Here is a 17,867-nt window from a genome sequence, read left to right on the forward strand (position 1 = left end):
CATCCTCAAGTCTTGTGTTTATCCCTCAGGATAGATACAGGGTTTGAGGTAAATCGCTCTTTCATTTAAACTATGAAAAATATGGGGTCAGTTTGATTTTCATATTTGATTTTAAACTTAAATCTATATGTAAATTAAAGCGTCCTTCAGAAGCAGGGGACAAAATTTCGATTCTGGTGACCGACAGCTTCTTACGGGCAACTCTCCCCAAACCCTCACTTTTTATCGCCGACAGTGTGCTCCCCACCCCATCGTAAAACTCTAATAAAGGGCAGCAGTGGGAGATACATGTATAAAATGCATAAAATAAATGTGCAAAAGCGCTTTGTTGGAATGCCGCGTTAAACACACATTTAGAGTTACCAAAATAGTTGCAAACCACAAAATTCAAAGAGCTCACAATTGTACATCTCTATGAAAGAAGGCCATTAGTTCCACGAATAGTTATTTGAGATGAATGCAATAACATAAAGAGAACAACTTTAACAACCTAAAGCCATAGTTTGCAATTGGATTTCAAGTTTGGAAGGTGGCAGGCAACACGAGACTTGATGATGAGATTAATATCCTTATGAGATTACTTTGAAAGTCAAGCTTGGTTAAATCTATTTTTTACTCAAGAGAGTTGTGTATATACGAAGATTTTAATCAGGAAATAACATCAATCAATGAAAGTAAATGAGAGCATTGCCACATAAACAAATGATATATTAAAATGAGAAAATAAACACATAATAATACCAAAAGTTTACCGGATTTCTAGCTGGCAAGTTTTTGATTTTATATGATTTTATGTTTCTGGCTGTTAATTTCTCAAGGATTTATATGGAAATTTTCAGCATTTATTCTGATTATTATCCTATCTCTTTGTTTGAGTTCAATATATCTCATTTTTACATTTCAGTAAACTTATAATTCTCTCATGTAATTATAAGTTTCCTGCATATATTTTTTGGTACAATAGATTACAATTTATATAAGAAAAAACATACTGAAGTAACTATATATTTTCTAATGGATACCTTATGACTAATACCAAGAGAAAATGAAGATGAAGAAAAAAAATCTATATATTGATTTCATAAAACAGTCTATATATTGATTTCATAAGCTTTTCTTTTGATAACTATCAAACCACACAAAATTTGATACGTCAATATGAGTAAGTTGGCTGTTAGTAAAATAACTCTAATAGTTAATCATGATGAATTATGTACCTTTAGATTTAACTTGATAGATTAAATCTTATTTCTCATTGTTTCTTAAAATCAATTGCCATTACTAGAACTTCTAAAATATAAATGCAAATTCAAGATTTGGGAGGGGTCCCCTATCTAAAAACCAAAAATTGGATGAACGTTTTATAAAATTGATGAGAAATTCAAATAACAACTACTTCGAGTCATATGATCTTCAAATTAATGAAATATGTGTCTTTCAACGAGCATGAACAATTATTTCGATTCCCCGATGACGAACAACAAATCCAAGGAACTTCCCAGAAGTGACACCAAATGCGCACTTTAGGGGATTCATCTTGAGATTATGTTGTTGTAATCGTTCAAAAACGATCCTCAAATCATACAAATGGTCTAATAGCATTCTACTTGATTGTGAATGAGGTCATAAAAAATCCTTGTCATTGCTCGTTGGTATGTTGCCCCGGCGTTTTTTAAACCAAACGGCATTACTGTGTAGCAGAAAATTTCGATTGGTGTTCTGAAAGCTGTAAGTGCTGTATCTTCAGGAGCCATTTTTATTTGGTAGTATCCTGATGATCCATCCATGAAGGAGAATATTTCATGTGTTGAAGCAATATCCACCATCATTTCTGGTATTGGTAGTGGAAACTCATCTTTCGGACATACTTTATTCAAGTCTCTGAAGTCGACACAGACTCGTATGAGAGAGAGAAAAGATCTGTTAACCAGAAATTAACATTGTGAAGCCCGACAGATAGTTCTTTTTAGGCTTGGAATATTCCTCTGAAGGTACTCAGAGTGAGAATAGAGTAAAATATTGGCTCAAAACATGGTCGGGCTTCACATTTAGAATTAAAGGGAACTTGTCTTTTATTTTATATAATTGTGATTACGATAGTGAGTACCTTCAGAGGAATATTCCAAGCCTAAAAAGAACATTTAGGATCATAATATTCTCACTCTATTATAGTCTTGAATAGAGGAAACCTCAATATCAAGATATTGAGGTTTAGCTTCACACATATCAGTGTAATCTAGTAGAAATGGATCTCGAAGCCCCTTATTAAACCAAAACTTGGTAATAAGGATCTCGAGGCATGACTGTTCCGAAAAATTAATAAAGAAAGGAGGCATGACTGTCATCATCTAATAAATACTATGGATTGAAACACATAGTATTTATTTCCATTTCTCCTTTTCTTTATTGGCCTATTAATGATTTCTAAAGAAATTTTCTTTCACATATAAACGTAAAACTTATAGCACACCCTCCATGGATTGTATCTTAACAATGCTTTGTTAAGATGGTATTCTGCATTCAATAAGTGAAAATCTTTTCATACCATTATTAGACCGTTTGGTATTTAGGTTCAAATTTGTATATATAATCTAAAAAAATCTATTTCAAACATAAAGCTTACAAGAGCAAAATCATCTAATTTTGCTCTTGTCCCTCCCATGAGTGGATCGAATATCTAGTCTCCCTCTATTGAAACCATGCTAGGATTTTCCCCCTCCAAATATAACCCCATGCGCATGAGCTTCTCCTCCTCCTTTAGCCCATTCACTATGAAACATAGCTTCACCCGGTACACCCAACAATGTGCGACTTTCCCTTTGAAGATCGACATTTTCAATTTTCTAACCCTAACATCTCCGCCCCAAATTCCTCTCCCTCTGGTGGTTCCCTTTATGTATCTAGGGTGAAAATCCCTCATTTGATCATAGCCATACCTCATCCCGGCTTCCAGAATTTTAGTAGATCCTGGAGCCTCTCTTAACTTGATGAGCCTACAAACATTGGTCTATTTGGATGTTGAAGCTCAAGAGCTTACGGCTGACAAAATCATGTTAAGAGGATTCAACCAAAAGGGAGAAAGAGCCCTTGGATCATTTACATTACTTATGAAGGTTGGAGAACTCGTGACAACCGCTAAATTTCGTATCATCGACACTGAGACCTCTTTTAACGCTCTACTAGGTCGATCGTGGATTCATGAAAACAACAAGATTTTTATCAATCAGCGTGAACCCTAAACCCTAAACCCTAATTTGTTACGAAGGTCAAACAAGCCTTCCTGTTAGTATGACTAATACCAAGAGAAAATGAAGATGAAGAAAAAAAATCTATATATTGATTTCATAAAAAAGTCTATATATTGATTTCATAAGCTTTTCTTTTGATAACTATCAAACCACACAAAATTTGATACGTCAATATGAGTAAGTTGGCTGTTAGTAAAATAACTCTAATAGTTAATCATGATGAATTATGTACCTTTAGATTTAACTTGATAGATTAAATCTTATTTCTCATTGTTTCTTAAAATCAATTGCCATTACTAGAACTTCTAAAATATTAATGCAAATTCACTCTTTTGGTAAGTTCTTTTTAACGAATTTGTAAATAAAAAACTAAGAACTAGATACAAAATCAATATTAATTTGGCTATTTAAAGGGACAATGTTAATGTATAGTTTCTTAAAATCATCTTTAAATGATTTTTGTGTTAGTGTGTTTATTTGACTTTTAGATGAGGCATATAATAATTTTGCTTTTGAAATATTAATCAATGTAGTAGTTATTGTTAGAGAGGATCACTGTCTTTATGGTATCTTCCGAACTCTAAAGCTCTTTATAAAGCCTTATTTTTTTTCATTTTTTTGTCTTTGGTGACTTGTAGCTTAATTAATAAATTAACTTGCATATGACCTTTAATAAAATCTATGTTAATAATAATATGTTCTCTTGATAAATTTTTTTGCTACAAGTTACCTGTGAATATATTCAAATCTTATAATCAGTTTATCGAATTTCTTAATTTTATCATGCAATTAGTCTTTATACTTAGTGAATGTCAAATATTATTCCTTAATTTATTGCCCCTTGTCAACATGTATTAGTTTTTCCTTGGTAACATAACTTGGCCAAAATATCGGGGAAGCTTCATTAATTGTTTTTTTAGCAAATTATTTATTTTGAAAAAAAAATTATTTCAGTGAATTTCTCTAAAATATCTATTCATTCTAAAAATTTCATAGGATTATGCCTTCCATCAGATGGGGAAATATGATTTTTAATCTCATAATAATTGTGTTGAAACTACATAGAATTTTAATCAAATTGATTTCATGTATCTTGCATTAGTTTATTTGTTTTTAATTGAACTTGCTGTTATATTTTATGTATGATAACCATTTTGATGTAACTTATGCTTTGCTTCCAACTTTGGTATGGGATGTCTTTGGGTTTCGGGTTTTTTATTGAAATTCGATGATTGGGCCTTGAAATGAGACTTATGACTTTGGTTATGGAGAGGCCGCCTAGAAATTAGGACTTATGACCTTGTTCTATTGGACATTGTGGCCTAATTACTCTTATAATTATTTTATTGTAAGTTAGACAACAGGTTGCCTATCATTTATTTAAGATGAGATAACTGAAAATAGATTTAGGTATTTGCGACTTGAAAAATAAAGGATAGAAAATACATGTATTTGATGATTATATAAAATTAATTTCTAGGGATTTGGGAGAATAAGGACTTGATAGATGGTTACATGAATATAAGTTGCCTAAAATATTTTTTGAATCATAGGTTTAACTCCCAAGGAGATGCTCAACAAAATTGGGAATTCATAGAAGCAACACCAAATAGTTGGGATAAGGCTAATGGTAATGGCAATGATGAATGATTGACCTAAAGCTGTCAACATTAGCTTATGAGAAAGTTCAAATATTTTACCAAGTCATAACTTTTAACCTTGGCATATTCATGTCGTTAGATATGGGCAAGGTATACTTGTTGTTGTAGCAATACTAACATTATTGACCTTATGTTATTTTGATTTCTCATGTTCTTAGGTACTTGATGAATATGATGAGCAGTCAGAGGTTGCTGAAAGGTTGCGCATTAAGGTATCTTTTTTGGAACCTTTTATCATGAGTAATTTGATTAAGGAAATAAATTTCATAAGGGCTCATTCGGTAGCAAAATTTTTAGGATTAGCTTCATGCTTCTAATTAGATTTCATAAGGGCACATTTGATGGAAAAATTCTTGGTATGAGCTTCCTCCTTGAAATTAGGAGAATGATGAAATTGACACCTTTCTTTTATTTGGAAATTTCCCAAGTCATTAGACGCAGTACTGATGTGGCAATCATAAATGTTAATAGCTAGCATGCATTATTTAGTTTGTTTAGCTTTTGGATTAATTTTTTTGTTATTATTTTGATTGATGTAAAATTGTAAGAAGTTTACTAATGTATTTTGAAGGTTTATACCATATGGTTATGGTGAATTGAAGAAGTGTGTATTGATTATTGTTTTGTAATTAATAAATCGAAGCTTTTAATAAAGAGTAAGCTATTTACTATGTATTAAATAAATAATTAATTCCATATATACTAAGTAACGACAAAAAATTTGGTTAACTTGTTGGAGCCTTGGAATGAGTGGAAAAGGCTGAGTTCAAACCCTTGTGAAATGATCAGATGGATGGGTTTAATTAATTTTTGTCCTTTATGGAACCACCCTGAAAAGCCAATCTTTCAATCATAGGGTGATTTTCATATGCTGTAGTAGATGTTGCAAGGCCAATTGGTGACCTGCTATGTTAACTCTGGTCTTCTGATGATGTGTTTTTTTCTTAAGCTACTACGTCATGAGACTTTTCTTGTATGAAAGCTTTTGGGCAAGTGTTCCTCCTAGGAGGAAGCTCTAGAAAATTTTGCCTCATTTGATAGCTTGAGGTGAGAAAATGTGGGAAAAATTAATTTACTAGACTTCATTGTTTGTTTAAATGACATTAGAAATTGTAGAAAACAAAACAATGTGGAAAAAACTTTTAAGAATTTTATTGCTCATTTCATTGTACAAGAGGGGAGATATATTGATACCGATGTTAAACCCAAATGTTTACTGAAATGCAATTTTTTTTACTAAAATCAAATAGGGATTACAACTAAAGACACTCGAAACTAGTAAATAGCAAAAGACACGACAAAAACTCAACTAGGGCTTAGGTCGAGGGTGGTGGTGCTGTTGTTTAAGGGGAAAAAAAAGCATGCATAGAAGTGGGGGAATGGTCAGAAGGCGGCATGGAATTTGATGGCAAGAATGTGGGCGACAACTGGGTATGGTGAGGTGGCTGCAACAGAGAAGTGGTGGTAGGGAGTTGGAAGGGTCGAGTAGGCTCATGATAGTAGGGAGAGGAGTTGTGGGTCGTAACAGTGTTGCCAGATGGGTGGACTACGATAAGGCAACGATGGGCGGGCATGCGGGGCTATGACGGTGATGCCAGATGAAGGGACAGAGGTAAAAAAAAAACAAATGGAAGGAGTGGCAGAGTTGAGGTAGTGAAGGTGGGGGGCTTGGACAGCGAAACCACTGAAGCAAGTGGCTGGGGGCAGCAGTAGCTGCAAGGAGAGAGGGGAACGATGGTGTTTTCCGCATGATGGGAGAAATAGGATTAGTATTTCCGCAGGATCGAGCTACAACCGACCATCACTCATCCTTAGGTATAACCATTCCACCACTCATCCTTAGAGATGAGAGACTGCACCTTGGGCAAGTTACAGTCGGAGCACCTACTCTTCTTTGGATATAGCCCTGGAATGGGAAAACCTGGATGACATTGATAGAAAATAATCCAAAAACTAACTTTCAAATCTTAATGTTCCAGATATATAATAAAAAAAAAGTATAAGGAAAACGAGACTGTTTCGACGTCCTATCTCTCATCTCTCCCTTCGTACTACAGTACGTTGAGAAAATTGTTCAAGAAAGCTCCAGCGTTAATCTCACGGGGGTGGAGTTTCAACTTCTTTCATCAAAGCTTTTGTCTACATGTTGAAAGTAATGGATTCGTTGTAATCTGTTGGGGTTGAGGAGTCTTCGACTCCAGTTCGAGAAGCATTTTGATCTCACTGGCGATTGCACTGTCCCCCAAAACACTTGAAGGGTTTTTACCACTCGCAAGCAAACGTCCATGAGATATCCTTTGAAGAGTTCTTGCAAAAAAGGAGTTAATAGCATTTAGATTCAAATCATTAAAGATAGGCTTGCTAGAGCTGTTACGTGTGTTTGAACAGAAGGAGGATTGAACAAGTATTTTCTTATTTATGTTGGATTACATTAGGGATCAGCTTTAAGCCCATATTTTTTTGCCTTAGTTATGAATGCTTTTAGTGGACATTTAAAGGAGGATGTACCTTGGTGTATGCTATTTGCTGATGAAGCCCTTCTCGTTTGAGTAGAACTAAAACTGAATACATGGAATGTAACTTTAGGAGTAGTAGCTCTAATAACAGAATTGTAACTTTGGGTGATCAAATAATTAAAAGTTGTGACCGCTTTTGATATCTCAGGTCTATTGTTCAAAGTGATGGTGATATAGATGGGGATGTCATTTGTTGAATTCAAGTTGGTTGGTTGAAGTGGAGCAATGCTTCGGGTTTATTGTGTGATAGAAAAATACCGCTTAGACTGAAAGAAAAATTTTATAAGGCAGTGGTAAGATCTGAAATGCTCTATGGCGCTGAATTTTGGACTTTAAGAGAAGCATAAAAACAAGTTAAGTGTTGTCGAGATGAGCATGATTAGGTGGATGAGTGGCATTACACTTAGAGACAAAAATTACACTTAGAGACACTTAGAGACAAAATGCAAAATGAATATGTCCGTGATAGGGTTTGTGTAGCTCCAGTGACCGACAAAATTAGAGAGAGTGGTCTTAGATGTTTTAGTCATATTAAACGTCGACCATCTGATGAACCGATTAGGATAGTAGATGCTTTAGATTCGACTTATGTTAATAAAGTTAGAGATAAACCTTGAAAGACTTGGGCATATTGCATAAAAAAATGATTTTAATTTATTAGAATTAAATGAAAATATGACACTCAATAGGACTCAATGGAGAAAAAGGATTCATGTAGCCGACCCCACTTAGTGGGATAAAAGTTTGTTAATGTTGTTGCTATTGTTGAGCAAAGATCCATAATGGTCCAACCATTCTGGGGTACTCGACTGAGTTTAACAGAGATTTTGTGTCCAGTGTAATCTGTAGAATTCTCCAAATGTAACCCAAGGTTTGTTCAAACCCATCCAAGGTGAGGATAATTTGAATCTCCCTGAATGGTGGCGACCATGGTGATAAGCTAGCGAACAAAATGTCTTCGAACTCTCTCTATACTAATTGTCATGTGTTTGCTACTGATTCGCCCCCACGATTATCACATAATATAAGTCCTAGTATTGCCACTAGAAACTTGATTCGCTCCCTAGAAAATTAATTAAGTTCTTAAAATTAGATATTATTTCTCACTGGGGTTTCTCACGCAAGTATACGTATCGTTTAAGTAATATAGGGCTCTATTGAGTTCGGGTTGTCAATCCCACAGGGAAGGAGGTAACCAGTCCCTTAGGCGAAGTTCTAGTCTACTACACTAAGGTCTTAATTTGTAATACAAATTACAATGATTTTTCTAACAAATACTCCTAATCTACAACACTAAGTTGAAAACTAAACCTAACTATATCAATTGGTTTGATGAATTTTAAGATATGAAAACTACCTTTTCTTGTGATTGCCTAAGTGGATTGTAGGAAAGAATATTGAGAATTGTTAATATGGCTAGTAATAAATAGAAACATAAATCTTATTTACCTTGTTCCGAGTACGTAAAGAACTTTGATTAACCTAGTTTTAATTCCTTAAACCTTAAATTGAACCCACTAAAGCCTAATTCTCTATTTATTTGCATTGCCTCCAAACTACTTCACCATATCCTATCGAACAATGTGAATATACTAGTTGTTCTTCCACCGCTTTTCCGAATCTTAATGGATCACAACGAATTTTAACAATTTATATGACCAATACAAAAAATAAATGAAACATAGATTAATATTCATCACATTGGTATCAAAATCCAATTGTAAAAGCATTTAACATATCCTACAAATTTTACCTATTCATCACAAGAGAAAAATAAAGAAAATCTACTCACAAAGCATGAAGATTAAAATGAAAATCTTCATCATTTAACAAAATAAATATACTAAAAATGTGTTTACAACAAATTTAAGACAAATTAAAACACAATACTTAGTTTTTCTTCTCTGAAAAGAGTGGGAAAGTTCCTCCAATAATGAATCCAAGTTGTCCCTGTAATGCTGCAATGCTTCCCTTACAAATTTCTTTCTAAACCCCTCACCAATCTCTTAAGAAAAGTACAAACCCTAGATCTCCCTAGGACTCCTTTTCTTCTCTCAAGTTCTCCCCTGCTTCAGAATGCTTCAGACCTTTCTAAAATTCTCCTCTTGAATTGCTTAAAACCACCACATAACTCCCCAAGTTGTGGTGAAACAACTGCACAAAAACGACCGCGCCTTGGTGCCCAAAAGTTGGTCCCTAGGCGCTGACCTCTCAGGTTGTTGCGTTAGTTCTGGCGCCTAGGAGCTAATAAGCTGGTGCCAAGGCGCTTAGTTGGAGCTCCTTGGCCTCCAGAGTCTGGTGCCTAGGCGCCAAGCTTGCTACTTCCAATATGCTCCATTTAGCTGCATTTTGCCCCGTTTCAACTCCACTTCATGATATGTGTCCTACCTGTTATACCTGCAAGAAAAACAAAAAAATACTCTTATTTAAAGTACAATTTCATCCAAAAACAAGTTTAAAAGGTAAAATAAATTAAGCATGCTTTAGGACACATCAAAATCCCTCAAATTAAAATGTTATTTGTCTTCAAGTAACACCATAATTTTAAAAAACTAGATTTTGAGGTAGTAGTATTTATTAAATTTTCCTACAATTTTGCCTCAGAAATATTATATAGTGTAATTTATGAAAATTTCTTGTAAATCTGCTTAGGACTAAGATATAAAAATATCTTGTATTCTACTTGGGAAACCTGATTTTTTTTTTCTTCGATAATTATTTTAATTTGGCAAACTAGGGATTCCTCAAAAGTATAAAAATAGAACTTGAGCGCTCTATCAAAAAACATTGACAATTACTTTTTTTTTTTTAAAATAAGCTGGGAATTGTATCCAATATTTTTTTTAAAGAAGATTCAAGTGAAACTAAATTTTAATTAAGCTTCACATTTTTTATACTCTTTTTTTTTTTAACAGGATGTAAGGATTACTATATCTTGATAGACCTTTAATAATTTTGAATTTCACTTTTCTCCTCTTAAAGTTAAAAACCCTTCACTTTCCTTCAACTTTACAAGTAGAAGTATCAGTTTAAAAATAGGTTTTAATAGCGGCTCAATTCTTATAAAGAGTTAATCTAAGAATTCTAGTTTTTTATATATACAATCTTTTTCTAAATAACATAGCAAAATCATTTTCCTACATGTTTCCTACATAATTCCTTAACTCTAGAACGGTTCTATTTACATAGATTCTCAACTACGTCTGCTATATCATTTTTAAAATCAAAATTGTAATAATCTAAAGACAACACTACTTACCACAAGTTATTTTAAAATGATTTAAATACAGGTAAATGAGGATAAATAAAGTTTAAGTTTTTTTTTTTAAAGAAAAAAATTTTTCTCCCCTTCCCCAAACTTAAATTTTTAAACATTTATAACAATCAAAATAGAAATATAATAAAATAGAGATATAAGCAGAGAGAAAATAGAACTGAATTACTTTCTACCACATAAGTATATCATGAAAAATATACAAGTATAAACAGAAAAGACAAATATATAACAGTAAATGAATCTCAGTTCAACAAGTTTAACATGAAATCTGCATTTAAAAGAACTGTTGTATCGCACAGAAAAGTTCACATATAATCCAGGGCGACAAGAAATACTAATCTACGATATCTATGACATCAACATCAAAAGAAAATGTCCAATATAACAGAATAAAAAGTAAATACATCAATACAACAACAACATAGAAAAATAAAGTTATCAGTATATCACATTAAATAAAATAAACATCTAATCTACCTCATCCTAATTCAACATCATCACCAGCATCTGCATCAGCTTCCTCATAATCTTCCTCCGTTGCCTTGCTTTGCTCATATAATTGGTATGGTGAATATGCAGGAAATCTCACTTTTCTGTTACCCCCAATCCACTGATTTTGTCTGTACATCTCGAGCTGAGCATCATGGAAGAGGGCTCGTTGGTCAAATCTTTTTTTCATTTTGCCGATACAAATGTGATAAATGCACATTAAATCTGTATGCCAAACCCTTTAGAATTTTAGTATTATCCTTTACTTTTTCTAAGTGTTGTGCAAATGTTTCTTTTTGAGAAAAATAATGTGATGGATAAGAAGCAGAAGAACTGGATTGTTTAATATCTTAACTTTTACTAACATCAACATGCCATTTATATAAATCAATTTTTGATGCAGAAATTGGTTTTAAAGGATGAAGGATCTCTACCCCACTTTGAACCATAGCTTTTGCATTCTGACATAAGGAAGAGATAATGGATGGATGACCCTACATCAATGGGGAAATCCTTCTGAATACAGTAGTTTTAATAAGCCCGTTCCTTAGACACATCACTAACATTGGTAGAAGGCAACAATTTAGCATAAATGAATAAATGTCAGGCTTTTGATATCCCATTTAATTTTGAAGCAAAAAATTTAATATGACCCATTCAATAACTTTCCCCTCACCTCTACCATCAGTTAAGAAATTTATCACTTCATACATTATACCTCGAGTTAGATTTGAATTAGCATAAGAGCAATAAGAGATAATATCCAAAGATAATAATGCATTGATGTAATGAGGAGACATCCACATACATTCCTCTCACATAAATAACTTCGTCGTGAGCTTCAAGTAGATTAGCATAGAATTTTCTTACCACTGGTACCACTACTATTGAAGTGATGTAACAGAGCTTCTCACGTTCCTTACTCTTGATGTACCAATAATCTTCTTAGTTACTATGAAATCAAGGTATCTCTCCTCAGATTTAGCATTAACAAACTTATAATTATCAAAAGAAACTTTACTTATTCCCCCTTTGATTTTTGGTGCAATAATAAGGGTGAGATATGCAAATTCAGATAAGGTCTATCCAAATGTAGGATGCAAATGCAATCACAATGCAATTTAAAGGCTTTAATCAATTCTCCCCACAGATCTTCTCTCTCACTGATTTTCCAAAAAATCGGAAAATTTTCCGGATGAACAAAGAAATACGAGGCTAAGATTTGAAATTTTGCCTTTGGAAGAGGAATTCCAAACTTTAATGCCTCAAGAATGATCCCAAATGCAAGAGTAAGAGGAACATTAATGATTCGCCATAGAACAGTCGGGGAAACATTTCGTGCGAAAATGATCTAAACCGGAGCTGTCGGGTTGGTTTTTGGGAAATAGATGATTCAACGCCTAGACACTGCGATGTGGGCGTCAAGGCGCTCAGGTGTAGTGCCTTGGTGCCGGGTTATTGGCGCCTAGGCGCTAGTTCACATCCTAACATTTTGATGCCAGTGTCCCTAGGCCATAGAACACTTTCCGAATTTGTTTTAAATCATTTAAATTGCATACATTGATCTTCCCCAAGTCTTAAATCACACTAGGAAACACACAAAGACGAAAGATCATTGAAATTGACTCTTCCTCATCACACTCTCCTTCTTTACTTCCAATTTTTAACGGAATCTCCTCCGAAAGAGCTATTGGTTGCTTTTACATATTTTATTAGGGTCAAAACCAAAGACAAAATTATCCCTGATATATTGGCTTATGTGTAGCCAACCTCAGGTTTTACCTCATCCTTTAAAAAATGCACCTCTAACAGTAAATAAAAATATGGCCAAGATCATCCTTATGTTAATCTACAAGCTGTTTTATTGACCCACCTGATGATAAACATGATCAGATAAAGGAAGTAATAGAATTGAGATGGACCTGTCATATGTCCAAACTCAATCTGTCTCTAGTAATTCCTTAAGTTCGATTGAGAACTAAGATGTAGTGGATTAGTTAATCCAACTACAACTAGAGAAAAAATACAAGTCCTATCACAACGAGAAGCTATGGAATTATCACTCTGATGACTTATTAAAATTAAAGCAACTTATCACAATTCTAAACATCTCAAACAGCATCAAACAATCCAATCCACAACAAATAATAGCACAACACACTACAAACTCAAACAAACACACAAATACATACCTTGGATTGCTTCTCAAGAAGCGCTTTGTTTAACGTCGTCAGCTCGATGAATCCAAATTTTTACTCAAGTTGACCAAACATTAAAATTTCATTAATTATAGGCTTATTTTCACTTATGTAAAGTTTAAGTCTTTGTCCATTAACTTTAAATATTCTATCATTTTTAGGATCTTTAATATCGATTGTACCAAAAGGATAAACTTTAATTAAAGTGAATGACCCCGATCACCTGGATTTATATTTTTTAGGAAATAGTTTCAATCGGGTATTATATAGTAAAACCTCCTGTCCGGGTTCAAAATCTTTCCTAAGAATCTCTGTTCATGCCAATTTTTCATCTATTCTTTATAAATATTTGCATTTTCATAAGATTCTTGTCTAATTTCATGGAGTTCATTTAAATTTAATAATCACTTTTGACCTGCTTGTTTCAAGTTATACTTAAATTTTTTAACAGCCCAATAAACTTTATGTTCTAATTCCATTGACAAATGATAAGATTTTCCTAAAATGAGGATATAAGGAGACATAGGAGTTTTGTAAGCAGTCCTATAAACCCGTAATACTTCATCTACTTTTAAAGACCATTCTTTTCCGCTACAATTGACAGTTTTCTCTAAAATCCTCTTGATTTCTCTGTTAGATATCTCAACTAAATCACTGGTTTGACGATGATAAGCTATGACTATTCTTTGTTTAATTCCATATTTAACTAGTTTTTTAATTTTTCTATTTTTAAATTGTCTTTCTCCATTACTAATGATCATTCCAGGCATGGCAAAACTACTGAAAATATTATTTTTTAAAAATTTAGCTACACTTTGAGCATCACAACTAGGAAGAGCTACTGCCTCAATCCATTTTGAGATATAATCCACAGTTATTAAATTATATAAGTTTCCAAAAAATGGTATAAATAGTCCTATAAAATCTAAAACTCAAACATAAAAAATCTCAATTTCTAAAATAAAGTTTAAGGATATCTCATTTCACTTAGATATATTACATACTCTTTGACATCTATTACAAGTTTATATATATAAATTCACATTCCTAAATAGAATGAGCCAATAAAATCGATATTAAAAAATCTTAAATGCAGTTCTATCAACACCAAAGTGTCTCTCAAACTCAGAATCATGATATTTTCATATCCCTAAATAGAATGGGCTAACAAAATCGATATTAGAAAATCTTAAATGCACTTTTATTAACACCAAAGTATCCCTCAAACTCAAAATCATGATATTTTTGAAAAATTTCCTGGGTTTTCTCTAAAGGTACACATTTTCTGATAAATTGATCTTTGCATTTTTTATATAAATATAAGTCATTCCAAAAGTAAGATCTAGCATCATGAATAAATTTTTTTTTTGTTGATAGTATGTTGATTAATAGGATATAATATCACGAACAATAAAATTCACTATGTCAGCATACCACAGAATACACCACTTAGTAATATTATACAGTTTCTCAGGGAATCTTTCATTAATATCATCTACATAAGTATAAAAATTTTCTTAATGCAATCTAGATAAATGTTCAGCAATTTGATTATCCGATCTTTTCCTCTACGCTACTTCGATATCAAATTTCTGCATCAGAAAGACCCATTTAATTAATCTTGGTTTAGCATTATTCTTCTGTATAAAATATCTAATAGCAGAATAATCAGTATGAATAATATATTTAGTTTTAATTAAAGAAGATCTAAACTAGTAAAAGCTTATATTTTGCCAATAATTCATTCTCAGTCATAGTATAATTAATTTGAGTTTCATTAAGGGTTTTACTGACATACTATATAGCTTTAAAAAGTTTATCATATTTTTGTTCTAACACTGCCCTAATAGCATAATCACTCGCATCACACATTAACTCAAATGACATCCCCCAGTCAGGTGAGACAATAATAGATACAGTGATTAATTTTATTTTAATATATTAAAGATATTTAGGCATTCTTGATCAAAGTTTAATAGGACGTCTTTTTCTAAAAGGCAACTTAAAGGCTTGACAATTTTTGAGAAATCTTTTATATATCGCCTATAGAATCTTTTATGTCCTAGAAAACTTTTAACCATCCTGTCGCTTGTAGGTGGAGGTTGTTTTGCAATTACTTGAAACTTTGCTGGGTCCACTTTCATGTCTTATCACAGAACAATTTCTCCTGCGACCATGAATTGACATTTTTTTCAATTAAGAACAAGTTTAGTCTCTTCACATCATTTTAGCATCTTTGCTAAATAATCTAAACATGAATCAAATGAAGTTTCAAACGCTTAGAAATCGTCCATGAAAACTTTTATCCCTTTCTCAATCAAGTCGTAGAAAATATAGATCATACACCTTTAAAAAGTGGCTGGTGCGTTACATAACCCAAAAGACATTCTTCTAAAAGCAGAAGTCCCATAAGAGCTTGTAAACGTTGTCTTGTCTTAATCTTCAGGAGTTTTAGGTATTTGATAATATCCAAAATATTCATCTAAAAAAAGAAAGTATCGGTGACCAGCTAGCCTATCCAATATTTGACCTATAAAGGGTAAGTAAAGTGATATTTCCTAGTAGCTAAATTCAATTTTTTGTAGTTAGTACAAATTCATTTTTTTGTAAATTCAATCTTTAGGAGTTAAACCCATCACCAATCTCTCAAGAAAATTGGAAATTTACAAACCCTAGGACTCATTAGAACTCCGTGGCTTCTTTCCACTTCTCCGGCTTCAGAATGCTTCGGCTCTTTCTTAAAATCTCCTCTCTAACTGCTTAAAACCACCACATAACTCCTCAAGTCGTGGTGAAGCAACTGCATAAAAACGGCTGCGGCTTGGTGCCCAGAAGTTGGCGCCTAGGCGGCGGCCTCTCGGATTGTTGCACTGATTCTGGCGCCTTGGGAGCCATTAAGGTGGCACTTAGGTGCCAATAAGCTGGCTCCAAGGCGCTTGGATGAAGCTCCTTGGAGCCCAGTGTCTAATGTCTAGGCGCCGGGCTTGCTAGTTCCAATATGTTCCATTCAGCTCCTTTTTGCTCCATTTCAACTCTGCTTCGCTATATGTGTCATGTTTGTTATATCTACAAGAGAAACACAAAAATACCCTTCTTTAAAGTGCAGTTTCATCCAAAAACAAATGTAAAAGACAGGAAATTATGCATGCTTTAGGGCGCATCTGCTACCAACTCTTCTGCGTGCAGTCCTCTGTCACCTCTAGGATTGATTCTCTCGATGCTTCTCTGGTGGCAAGAACACCTAAAATCTCATACTCCGCAGATGCGCCAACCATCTTTTGTGAATGAGTACGTGTTCTTGTATCTATCATGATATTGGAGTTAACCGCAAACAACAATAGATAATGAAAATATTATTACTAAAAAAAGATCGGGTTAAGATCAAGACTCACAACAAAAATGGGAAAACACAACCAAAGATCAACATGTCTCCTATATATGCCGTGATTTTTTTCAATGCTCCTGGCACCATGGGTTAGAGCGAAGTGGTTTCAGAATTACTTGAACTAGTAGAAATGATATAATTTATTTGAGCGTTGGTCATTGCCTACTTGTTTATCATCAGAAGAGAGAAGTGGACAAAACAGAATCTTGAGCAGATTTTGATCTCAAGTTATTTTGGTGCTTGAAGCTGTAGTAGAGGAGAAGTTGGCTATAAAGTTTCTTGCAGAGAAGTCGAAATCCTCGATGAAAAAAAAGGTTTTAAGACTGTGTCGCTTTTAATATAGTGATAGTCATGGCTCTTAGTTTGACTGATTGGCTGGACGAGCAAATAGAAAGTAAGGGAGGTGTGCGATTCTTGATTTCCACGATTAGGCAAGCTGACTTGATTGCAAGAATTGTATCATCCCTTGCATTAGCAACCAGAAGCTCAAGAGTGGTTTTTGTGATCTTCTTTAACATTTTGATCTCAAACTACTCAAACAGGTGATTCTGATTGAGCGGTGGAGACGAATGATAGAAGACTTCATGCCTCAGAATGGAGCGATCTATTCGAGCAGAAGAGACAAAGGAATGGAGCACTGCGATCGCATGTGTCTGTGAGGAGATAGTCCATTGACACTTGCTGCTCGTTATTCTATGAGACAAACAAATCTTGCATACGAGACTAGAAGAAGAAAAGAAACAGGTCGTGCGTCGAAGTCTACTTTGGAGAAGAGCATAAGAATTCCAGTCGACGGTAGAGACGCCTTGTCTCTGTAGTTGGAGATCCACACCTTGTCTCTATCGTTGGGGATGCACCTCTGCGCATTTCGGAGTAGCGAGTAGCTGAGAAATTGGGTTGAAGGCTCAAACATGAAATTAGAGCTCTGATACTATATATGGTTTTGTGAGTAGGAAAAAATAATTAATTCTACTCAATTTTCTAAAAATTGTTACAAGATAAATATCAAGGGAAAGCCACAAAATCAACCACAAATCCCCATACTAGAAAAAAGAAACAATTTACTAGCAATAGAAATATCTAAAAGTAGAAA

The 17,867-nt window shown here is 33.7% G+C and overlaps 1 protein-coding gene across 1 annotated transcript in view; it reads left to right on the plus strand.

Moving 5' to 3' along the window:
* Window positions 1-17,867, plus strand: part of LOC110038817 (thioredoxin-like 4, chloroplastic) — a 31,942-nt gene that overhangs the window by 7,952 nt on the left and 6,123 nt on the right. Inside the window, exon 2 of the mRNA XM_020743727.1 lies at window positions 5,068-5,121. Within this exon, the coding sequence (XP_020599386.1) occupies window positions 5,068-5,121 (54 nt within the window). The remainder of the gene's footprint in view (window positions 1-5,067; window positions 5,122-17,867) is intronic.

The sequence above is a fragment of the Phalaenopsis equestris genome, unplaced genomic scaffold, assembly GCF_001263595.1.
Source record: "Phalaenopsis equestris unplaced genomic scaffold, ASM126359v1 Scaffold234028, whole genome shotgun sequence".
Classification (NCBI taxonomy): Eukaryota; Viridiplantae; Streptophyta; class Magnoliopsida; order Asparagales; family Orchidaceae; genus Phalaenopsis; species Phalaenopsis equestris.